We start from the raw sequence: 12,046 nt of genomic DNA on the forward strand, positions 1-12,046 counted from the left end.
GGGACGAGCGAGAGGTACGGGTGAGTGAGAGAGAGAGAGAGAGAGGGACGAGCGAGAGGTACGGGTGAGTGAGAGAAAGAGAGAGGGACGAGCGAGAGGTAGTGCCGCGCGAATGCACTACGGCGCTCTGCAATGAATAACGATTTTAAATAGGCTTAGTAAAAAAATAAATAAAAAAACAAACAAAAATCAATGTGTGGCGGTCAGTGTTGATATTGTGGAGGGGCGCCACAAATAAATGAACGAATGGGAAACCCTGAATTTTTTTTTATTAATGTACTAATTGCAGTTACTCAGATCTACTTAATTTTTTACCTACATTTACTCAGTTCATATGGTATATGTAATCGATTTCATTGCGGTACAATTTTATCCATATTTTTAAGTGTAAAAATGTTTCACCAAAAAAATGTTGTAAATCATAGTAAAGGTTTTTAGACTGAAGGGCTAACAAAAAGGCAGTTTTATGAAAACAAGCACTTACTGAGGTTGTACTAGAGAATTTCAGAGACAAACTATTCCTGTTACAAAATGTAATATTACCTATCCTGCTGACAAAGACTTCTGCTCACTTTTCAAGTTTACTTGTAATATAAACAATGTGTTGCCAACCCAACGGGTTTTTGTGAAGGTCAAAGACAAACTCACACGAATGCAGTGCTGGAAAAGCTTTGAACTGAGATAGAGAGATAAGCCTACAAGACACTTCCTGCAGAGGGAACGAGGGAACGAGAGAGAGAGAGAGAGAGAGAGAGAGAGAGAGAGTCCTACACAGTTAAAGTAAAGTGAGTTAACGGTGTACAGAGTAGAGTACAGTCTATAATATTAGAGTTTTTCACTCATCATCATCCTGCTATCACTTATAGAAGAAGGCCGATTTGGAGTTTCTGAAACAAAAAAACAAACAAATGGTCACACTAACACAATGTTCCCTTCCCACTCAGCTGTTTAATGTCCCACAGTTCCTTTTGTGTTCCAAGAAGAACACGTGTGTGTGTGTGTGTGTGTGTGTGTGTGTGTGTGTGTGTGTGTGTGTGTGTGTGTGTGTGTGTGTGTGTGTGTGTGTGTGTGTGTGTGTGGTGTGTGTGGTGTGTGTGGTGTGTGTCTAAGTGTGTGTACACTTAGCCTTTAATACTCTTATATACACACAAAGAAGAGAATAGTTCAGCCACACCAAGTTAAACATTACAGAGAAACACAGATAGAAAAAAACCCAATTGGTTTAGAGGTTAGAATGATAAAAAATTCTCAACAGGATTTCCTTTAGCACAGAGGGTCACACGCAGAAAGAAACTGTTTGCTAAGATAAGCTTCATTAATACTACAGCTCAGACCTAGGGTTAGAGATGTAAACAGACCCCTAACCCGAAGAATGAAAGTTAAAGGGATAGTTCACCCAAATATGAAAATTCTGTCCTCATTTACTCACCCTCATGTCCCGTAAGAACCCGTAAGACTTTTTCATTGTCGGAACAATCTTTTTGATGAAATCTGAGAGCTTTCTGTCCCTCCATTGAAAAGCTATGCAACTACCACTTTGACGCTTCAAAAAGTTCATAAAGAGATTGTAAAACTAATCCATATGAATATAGCGGTTTAGTCCAAATTTTCTGAAAAGACGCGACCATTTTATTTGATGAACAGATTTAATTTAAGGCTTTTATTCACATTTGAGACTGATTGAAGAATGAACCTCATTGGTTCTCGCGCGTCAAGTGAACATGCTTGAGCTTCCGTTTACCACAACTGATGTGTGAGGTCATGAATGTTAATATGTGAATTAAAGCCTTAATTAAAATCGTTCATCATGATCGCGTTTTGATTTTTTGTATTAGCTAATTTTGTCATTTTTGTTTCGTTTTTCTAGTTTTAGTTTAAATTTCAATTAACGAAAAAGTTATTTCATTTTCTTTAGTAATTATAACACTGATCAGAATATTGACTTAAGCATGGGCACTTTTGACTTGGACTAGTAAGTAACCCTCCCATAACCCCCTAGCAACTCCATAGCAACCACCCAAAAACACCTTAGATACAGCATAGCAACATGCCTAAAGCACTTAGAATACTCTAACAACCGTATAGCAACACACCGGCAACCACCCATCCCAGCATTTTGTCAGAGTTTTGCACGAGAAATCAGAAAGTGTAAAAAAACAAAAATCTTATTTATTATTATATAATTTTACCTTAAAGAAAAGACACCAGTAACAGTCGAGTACAAAAAAACTGAGTGAGTAAGATTGTCTGTATGCAAACCAGCACGGAAACAAAACTATGACTAATGTAAATAAGGTTCGGCCATAAGCACACACGCACACAAGTTCCTCTTGCCAGCCAGGCTGCTTCAGGTACCAGAGTCAACAAAACAAATATTTGACTGAGGCAGAGTTGCCATAGAAACAAATCCTCACCTCTGACCCTGCCCATAGGATCTGACATCCCAACAAACTCAGTCCTCAATAACCCCTGCCAAAAGTACTCTGATATACCATATTCATGGATCACAGAATTTAGTGCATATTTCAATTAGCCTAAAAAACAAACAAACATGATACCTCCATGATAATACTGGTTAATGGAACATGATCAAACTAATACATTTCCATTAAAACATGGTAGTGGCATGGGACATGTCTTAAAATAAACAGTAGTATGTCTTAGACCTGCATGATTCTGGATAAACTGACAATCACATTGTTTTTGTTCACGATTCACACACAATTCTGAATAGACAACTAAACAAAACAGCCTATATAATTAATTAATTAATTAATTAATTGATATTAATTAAAAAATATATTTTAATTAATGATTCAATGACTCACTCATAAATACTTCTCTAGCTTCATTACTATGATTTTTTTTAATCTCTTGAATGAACGATTTAATGACGAAGATTTTTATCCGTCACTTGTTGCCATCTACTGGTGAAACGATGTAATTGATACAATCTTTATTTGAAGAGTCAAGTTACTTTCCAAAGGTGATTTACTCTATTTTGATCGCTTTTCATCTTTTATCCCAGTACTTCTGTGATAATATGAATTATTCTAAGGCAGAAATAATGATTCTGTGTGGTTGAAAAGACTTTTCGTGAAGTCGCTTCATACCCATGAAAACTGCTTTCTCTGGGTCAGCTGCAGGGCAAACAGATCTGAATCTTTGCTGTGATCGTTTATCAAAGATTTAGTAGACATAGATGCATCGTTGACATTTAGGAATGAGAATGGGTAGGTTGTTTGAATCAGGATCACAACCTTTTTGCGATTGATCATGCAGCTCTAGCACGTCTAAATAAGCCACGATAGTATCCAAAAACAAGGTACATTTCAAAAAGCCTAACCTTAATCTGTCCTCAAGGTATGAATGAGGAATTGTTCATAAATTTTGTTTTGAAAAATATTTTTGTGGCTTGATATAAACTGGTTCATGAAAATCACAAACAATGATGATATTGCAAAATGCCTTATTTATGATGAGAATGTAAGGTAATGGATAGTAAATCTGCACTTGAAAATATAACAAATTTATACGAATTACTTCCTTTATATTACAAACATTTGTTGTATATCTATGTTTATAATAGTAGGATTCTGGGATTGTAAATGAACTGGATGCTTGGAATTGTATGACACTGACGAAGGGTTGAGCTAGAAACCGTTTTGCACTAAGCACTTCGTTGCATTCTTTTACTTTTTTGGAGACTTCGATGGAATAACATTTATGTGAGCTTTTGCCTAAATCTTTGTGTTTTTTCTCATCTTTCTTTCAGGGCTCGACAATAAGGATTTTACCGATGGCCCGGGACCAGCGTGAAAGACGCTCGGGACAGTTGATGGAATTGTCAAGTCTCCTATCATCACGAAGAAAACCTTGCAAGCTGTTTTGTGTGCACACACACAGAGAGCCGAGTCTTTCGAGTACTGAATAGAGTTTTCTTCCGCGTCTTCTTGCATTGGATTAAAAAATTCACACAACAAAAGTGTGTCAAAATGCCCATCTTGGCAAGTATTCATTTAAAGAACGGTTGGTTATGTCTTAACTGAATCTAAAAAGATGAGAAGGAAAACACATGTGTCAGAGCCATTGTTTTTCAATGGCTTTGGCAGTGTAACAGTATATTTGATCTGTGCATTTGGTCTTAAAGGTGCAGTGTGTATTTTTTAGCGACATCTAGCGGTTCGGCTGCGAGTTGCACTAATGGCTCAGCCCACTGCTCACCCCTTCCTTTCGAAGAAGCTACGGTGGCTAAATCGGTACAAACATATCGTCGTCTGAGTCAGCAGAGAGTAGCCAGAGTAATCCAAGAGTGTGTAACATTGTCACTGTTTCTGTACCACAGTCCATTATAAACCACATCATGGATAAAGTTAACAAAGCCATACAGTAGTCAGGTGAGGATCAAGGGTCTTAATATATAATATAATAATAGTAATCAGCTGATTGTCTCACAAACGTAACCAGCACGTTTCTCCCCACATAGCAAACCCATAATACAGCGAGGGAGAAGAACCACATGAAACTATGCAACTATATATTGTTTCTAACAGGAAAGTAAAAGTTTAGCTGGCTCAATATGAGCTGTTACTGTGGCTGAGCTGGTTAAAGCGTAAAGCCTTGTTTAAACTCAACGCGTCCGCGTGAGCTTAAAGGTGCGTGCGGCAAAAATATCATGATTGTAACAGCGCGCGCGCCTCCGCATCCCCTAGACAACATTTACTACACACAATAGGCTTTTTTTCTCTGATTTTGGAAACTCTTCGCGATCGACTTAAAATGCTTCCAAGATCGACTTGTCGACCACGATCGACGCGTTGGTGATTCCTGTAACGTTACTGTTTTACGGTCATTGACAAGAGTGCTAAACAGCTGTCTCACGAACGTAACCAGCACATTTATCCCCACATAGCAAAGCCATTACACAGCGAGGGAGAAGAACTAAGTTACATGAAACAATCCAACTACATATTTTACACCACTGACAAGGGAAAAGTCACGACTCACGGTGTTTATGGCTAGCTTCTAGCTTTCTGCTGCTTTTCTTTCTAGGTAGTGACGAAACGGGCTCTGTAACGCTGTTTGTTCACTGTCGGCTACGGTAGAAACATGACGTCACAATATGCCGACCTTCATAGAAGGGGGTGCCCGCGATTATGTAGATATAAATGTCTCATTCTAAGGTAATAAAAACATCACGGCTTATTAAGTAAGTTTTTTATACATCACTGAAAACATAGTTATGGATGTCATATTGCATTTCTGTTATTAGATACTCAAAATTATTACACATTGCACCTTTAAAGTGACAGCAGCCAAATATTCCTGCTGCCGAAAATCAATTTTGTTGTTGTTTATACTATGTCTATGAGGTATTTTTAATATTCTTTAAGACAAACCATGTGCAAATTCATAAGTCAACACCATTGCTGAGTATTTTCTCGTTAAAACTGCAGTGAACCAAAGACAGTCTCAAACACGCGGTTTGAAGGGTACCTTATAACCAATCACATCATGTGCTCCCGGGTTTTAGCATATCATTAACTGCTGTCAATTAAGCTGTAGCCTGTAATTTTTTTCTTTTCTTTTTTTTTTAACTGAAGTCTCGCTTGTCCTCAACAATGTAACTTTGAACTTAAAATTAGTTATGATAATATTTACTGTGGTATGGATATTGGAATCAATCAAGAATTGTGAAATCCTCAAAAAAATCCTTGTCATTGAGCCCTGTCGTTGCATCTGGATCGACTAGATTTATAAACTAGTTTATTTACATTTTTGTATGTTTTGGTGATTGGCGCAACACTGTTTATCGCATTGCTGTACATATATAAAATATGGAAGAATTGGGTATATGGCTGAAAAACATGGTACATGTAAAAAAAAAAATTGGTTGTAGGCCTACAATGATACGTTTACTTAAAAACATTGCATAAGACCAAAACCCATAGTATCAGGGTATACCTCTTTGGTTGGTGTGGCTACAGAATGGAAGGCAAACTCGGTCTATTTTTTTTTTCAATAAGTATTTGAAGATCAGCATCATCTTTCTCAACCCATCCCCCATCTTCCCAGAGGCCCGTGACCCCCTCCATGAGTCAGGTGACCACATCAACTGTCCGACACAGTCTGTCCTCCTCTCTTCACTGTTATAGATCTAATATGACTTTTGCTGTCTTTGGTGAGCACTTGTTGGATAATTAATTCACACACTCTATTATTATAGACGCCTTTAACTTTTGTATTATTCCTCTTTGCTGTAACAGTATACAAAAGTTAATAATGTTCCTTATTGATACTGATCATCCTCTAACAGTATTGAATCTGACATGGAGGTTTAAGACAAACTCCATTACGTAATGTCATTCCTATACACTTGTAGAGCAGTTGAATACAAGCTCATTTCATGTCGCGTTAACTTCACAATCACATGAAGAAATATAATAAGCACACGCTTACCGCCTTTAGTTGATCCAGTCGGTCCTTCATCTTTCAATTTGTTGTTTAACACTATCTAAACAATAAAATAAATAAATAATAAATAGGTCAAAGTCAAATTAGACAGAAGGGGTGAGCTGTAACAGTGCTTAGCGGATCGTGAAGTCTGAATGCTTCCTCCTGAACTCCGCGTATTCCTGCTCCTCTCTTGTTATTCCACCAAAGGTCCATGCAATATGGCTGCTCTTATCCAAACCAATAGTTTCCCCCCCCTCTAAATCTATCCGCTCAGAGGATTAAAACAACAGTTGTGTTCAGTCTGCTTAATCTGTCTTCCTCCCTCTCCCTCTCTTTTCTCGTTATAATCGGTCTAGAGCTGTCGTCTCACGCATGCTCTCTCTGTGTCTCACCTACATCACTGGCCGCGGTCACGCCCTGCATGCGCGCTCCTGCGGACACCTGTGTGTGTGTGTGTGTGTGTGTGTGCGTGCGTGCGTGTGTGTGAACCTATGGTGTGCACTCAAAAAAGTACTATCTTTAAGTTCTAATCAATATTAAATTTGTTGATAACTATTATTTTGATGCTAAAAACTAAGATCAAGTATGTGTTTCGATTTTCTTGTAGTGCAGTTTTACTTGTAGGCCTAAATGTCATGCATATTTTTGTGTCCAAGTACATTATTTCCTTTTAAAATAATTTGGTAAATTCATGACGTATTATTTATTCTATAAAACCTATTCAGTTTAAATTCAATTTTAGTAGGCTGTTGTTTTGTGTTTTGTTATCTTAAACCCCCATGTCATGTGGTGCAACTAATACAAATTTAAAAACGAAATACTGTGGCATCATTTTAGGTTTAAAACCTTACTTGTGAACACATTTTATAGATATCAGTAGTTTTAAAGCTGTTGAGATAATTGAAACACTTTTGTCAGGGAATTTGTATATCTCAAATGTCAGGGTGGCACACTGCATAACATGGCTCTTTTATTATAAACTGACAAGGTAATAACAGTAAACATGATAATGCATCATCCAGAGGAGCCCAACTGATCCTTGTGGCAGTGAAAAGGTTTGTAGATCTCTTTCATATATTGGTAAACCCTGCTATTTTCAAGTATGGGACAGTTGCCACTTTCCATGTCAGGTGGTACAACTACAGTTTATACATACAACTATTTGGTTGAATGGCCTGACATAAAAATGAACTTAAATACGTTGAAATGGTATTTAACAACTGAAACTGGTTTAAACACATTGGGGAAAAACAATCTTTACATCATTGAAGCTTTATTTGTCAGTGACCCAAATATAGACACCAGCTATTCCAATATTGACTAATCTGTTTCAGTTCTACTGAATTCATTATATCACATTGCTTTTTCGAGTATTAAAGGGCACAGATTCAACGTTTTGTGATAACTGATAGATATGTTCGATAATATATTAACAACAACAAAAATCACAGAGAATAGAAAGGAGGTGATTACAAATATATCCCATGTCTGTTTCCCCCTCATCTCAGAAGACTTGACCTTTTGGTATCCAACCATTACAATTAAACAATTTCATAATTTTGATACAATTATTTTAGTATAGTAAAATATGTGTATTCATTAACTAATCTGAGTTAGGCCTACATAATATTATTTTTTTCCCCACATTTTCGGCACTGTTGCAGATTTTGTTTTTTAAATAAATGTTTGTCTGATTAATTTTTAAGTTTAACTATAGCCTAAATATTTATTGCATTTTCAGGCCACTTTTCATTGACCATTTACTGAAAGTGTTAAACAAAAAATATTTTCATAGCCCATTTCGTAGCTTCAGTATTGTAATATTGTAATTAAAGTGACTAATATATTTCAATCTAAATGCAATCTGGTAAGTAGATAAATGCATATTCAATATACTAGTAAAACAAATTAAGCCTTTTTTCAAGATTTGCGCATTTTAATTAATAGTAAAATTCCATCAAATTGAATCAAATAATCCCATACATAGGCTATTATTCATATTATGAATTAATAATTTTAAATTAGTAAAATAAAAAACTAGAGCTTAATAAAACATTTTGAATAAATCTTAAACTTATTTATAAAACAAATCACATTAACTGAATGGTCCATTCCCCTGTTCCATTGAGATACAAAATGTTTTATTAAGCTCTAGTTTTTTTTTTCTCTTATAAAATTCTTAATTCATAATATGAATAATATGTAAGAATTGTTCAATTCAATTTGATGAAATTTTACTATTACTGAAATGCGTAAATCGAAAAAAAGGCTTATTTTTTATTAACTAATCTAATTGTTACAAAATGTGACTCAGATATTAACTATGTGCTTCTGCCATGAAATAACATAGGCCTATTTTAAGATTCTAATACTTACTGTAAGGAAACTTTTACACGTCAAGACTTGTTGTCTTTGCTGTGCAATGTATCATGGGATATATACTCTGGAGTCAGAGATCAATGACAATAGCCCACTTCACCACACATGAAGCGCGAGAGCTGACATTCATTAACCCTCTGTCCTCTGTCAACAACACTGAGAGGACGAGGAAGTGCAATCATACATCAGCACGGGTGTCTTTTTTATTATTAAACGAAAACAAAGAAAGTCAATGCACAGTCAAAACTGCAATATAGGCTATAGCCTACATAGAAAAACATACAACCAGGGGTAGGCTATACATTATACAAATATATTAAAGGACTTTAAACAGTCGAAACAGTTTTAATTGCTTTCTTATAATGTGAAAGAAAAATAGTATTTGATACACACACACATTCTTCCCCCAAACAAACAAAAACAAAGGTTGTGTTTATCGAAACGCTTGTCTCAGCGATCGCTGTCTTTCGCGTGACGTCGCTGACGTTGAGTTGTTATTCTCGTCATCAGTGAAGTGGATCAAATGCGACGGAGACGAAAGTCTGTAGTTTATAGTATACCCAAATGCCACGGAATGTGTATGAATGTTTCACTAAACCCTTCCTTCTGATAGTTTGTAAACCCTAGACTCCAAAGACTGTGACATGAGTAGCATTAATTAGTATTTTCTGCTCTCTGGTGGCTAAATCGTAGTATTACGTAGTAGAACGAAGGAATTGTGTTACGTCATCACTCTAAAGGAAACGTACCCCCGTTACTGATTATTTTACTACACTATTGTCTTTTATCATTAAAAAAAACAAAAAACCTGAAAACTTCTTAAACTGTTTGAAGCAGATTCTCATATTACTTTATAGTAGCAAGCAACTGACGGCTATTGTGATAGAAACTGGTAACCAGTCCATGTTCACATTTTGCCTGGTCAGACAACAGATATAAATTACCTTCCGCCTGGCAACAATTTAATATTATACTACTAGATGCTTTAAAATAAAAATCATATTACATGTATTACATAAAGTTGGTTATATAACAGTAACGCTTGGATTTATAACCGAAAAGGCTCTTCAATGTGGTTAATAAAAAGTGCCTACATTGATTCGGCCGGTCTACTCCCAGTCTTGACCTTCCTGACTGTAAGCAACCATTTAAACTATCATAATTTTAACATTAGAGGCCATTCAAATCTTACATTTAATATCAAATCATTATTGATGGATAATTTGGAATTTTCATTTAACATGTATAGCATTAAGGTTAAACACTTAACATTTGATGAAAAAACTTCTATCCTGTATGCTGTTTTTGAAAAGTGCCACATAGTAACTTTTCTAATAAGACTAGTCCATGTTCATTGGCATAGCATTCATTCAAATACGTGTAACTATTCCAATAGCGCATAAAAATTACTAACTCCTTACAAGGAAATCCCATAATTACTTCACAATAGGAACGGATATGAAAGTGACACGGCTTGATGTAAAACTGCAGACCTTAAACAAGATGAATGCGTTTTTATTTTTGACAACGGATCAATCTTGGACTCGGCGGCAATTCCCAATCCACTGCATAACTCTCAGTATTTAAACATCACAACCAGTGACCAGGAACATGCCATTTTAGACCTTTCAAGCATTATGATGCACCATATATCCTGAAACAGGCTTTACATGTAAACAATTTTGTTGACCAAGCAAATGGTCAATCCTTTGTTTTACAAGTAGCCCACCAGTTTTATCATTTGCTTTAACAGTTATTTTGTTCTTAAGAAAAGACCAGGCAAGGATTATTATATCGAGAATGTTTTTATTCCAAGAATTCCTCTAAGTGCTTAGAGCTTTACATAGAGAAGTAAGCACTGGGACACTCGACTTGCTCTCACATCGTTGAGTGAGCGAGTGTGTCAGTGTAGGCATGTCTGCGTGTGTGTCTGTCTGGTGGTAACAGTTAGCATGTCTACAATGAAATGAACCACACAATTTACTCAAATTCAAAACACAAAACAAACCAAAAGTTGAAAAATAAAAATATTCTGCGCTGGGGGTTACAGTAAAAGGGTCAGGGAGAGGAACCATCACTGGAAAATCCCAGTGACATTGCCACAAGGAGGTCAGAGGGGTTAACAGGTTAAAGGTCGTCATCTTCATCTGGGAGAGCTGTTTCTGATGCCACCTAGAAGAGACAAAAATTACAGATTAAACTTTTTTGGGGGAGCAGAAGTAACTGACAGGTCACCTGAGTGTACACTTACTTTCAAGTCATGCTCATACTGTGCAGCAAGTGATGGGTCCATAGCAATTTCAGGTGGCGCGAGGGCTGGCATCTCAACAAACTCCAGATTAGGATCTCCAATCAGTTTCCGTGCAAGCCACAGGAAGGGCTTCTCAAAGTTATAATTACTCTTGGCAGAGATGTCATAGTACTGAGAAAAGGAAGAATCTCATTAATGCTCTGTAACAGCCTGACATGCAGTCTTTACTACAGCACACTTGACCACCGGGGAAGTGTGAGGGTGACCATTTTAAAACTGATCTTTTCTTCCATATTGTGACGCACATCTGAGTGAAACTCATTATGTGAGATGAATGTGAGCTTGCAGAGAGTGGGTTTAAGCGACTAAGTGATTTGGAGAAGTCCTGCATGCGTCACCGGAGAGACATTGTAATTAAACGTAACAAACTCTAAATTGTATAAACGAAATGGTTATGGGTAAATTGTGTACAATAACACGTACTTAGATCACAGATGGAGTGAATTATTTCTTGTTGACTTGAGTTCAAGAGGTTCACTGTACCTGTAGATTCTTCTTACGATGGAAAACAATACTCTTTGCTTTGACCTTCCTGTCCTTGATGTCCACTTTGTTACCGCACAGCACTATGGGAATGTTCTCGCACACACGCACCAAGTCACGATGCCAGTTGGGCACGTTTTTATAGGTCACTCGAGAAGTTACATCAAACATGATGATTGCACACTGAGCTGTAGAGAGAGACACATGCACATGTTAAACCACTGCTGTACAGTATAAGTGGCCGAAAAGTGTGTGTATATGGTAAACGGCAACATACCCTGGATGTAATATCCATCTCTCAGGCCTCCGAACTTCTCTTGTCCGGCTGTGTCCCATACGTTATATTTGATGGCTCCTCTGTTTGTGTGGAAGACCAGGGGATGTACCTCAACTCCAAGCGTGGCTAAGACAACACAA

At 36.8% G+C, this 12,046-nt stretch overlaps 2 protein-coding genes across 14 annotated transcripts in view; both read right to left on the reverse strand.

Moving 5' to 3' along the window:
• The window catches only part of stx3b (syntaxin 3b), a 35,610-nt gene extending 28,699 nt beyond the window's left edge, over nt 1-6,911 (reverse strand). For 11 of the 12 annotated variants that reach the window (XR_013205840.1, XR_013205839.1, XR_013205838.1 and 8 more), the window contains exon 1: nt 6,460-6,864. Coding sequence is in view for 8 of the 12 variants with exons in the window: in XM_077235818.1 (XP_077091933.1) it covers nt 6,460-6,489 (30 nt within the window). In the remaining 4 variants the exon portion in view is untranslated. Of the gene's footprint in view, nt 1-6,459 lie in introns of all 12 variants that reach the window. The other variant, XM_077235815.1, reaches the window with a different exon arrangement.
• Nucleotides 6,912-10,621: 3,710 nt separating this feature from the next.
• The window catches only part of ran (RAN, member RAS oncogene family), an 81,030-nt gene continuing 79,605 nt past the window's right edge, over nt 10,622-12,046 (reverse strand). For both annotated transcript variants that reach the window (XM_077235831.1, XM_077235830.1), the window contains exons 4-7: nt 11,907-12,032; nt 11,630-11,817; nt 11,087-11,257; nt 10,622-11,007 (exon numbers count right to left, since the gene is read on the reverse strand). In XM_077235831.1, the coding sequence (XP_077091946.1) occupies nt 10,963-11,007; nt 11,087-11,257; nt 11,630-11,817; nt 11,907-12,032 (530 nt within the window). In that variant the 3' untranslated portion in view covers nt 10,622-10,962. The remainder of the gene's footprint in view (nt 11,008-11,086; nt 11,258-11,629; nt 11,818-11,906; nt 12,033-12,046) is intronic.

This window comes from Siphateles boraxobius, unplaced genomic scaffold (genome assembly GCF_051911475.1).
Source record: "Siphateles boraxobius isolate OS27281-9 unplaced genomic scaffold, OSU_SipBor_1 2, whole genome shotgun sequence".
Lineage (NCBI taxonomy): Eukaryota > Metazoa > Chordata > Actinopteri > Cypriniformes > Leuciscidae > Siphateles > Siphateles boraxobius.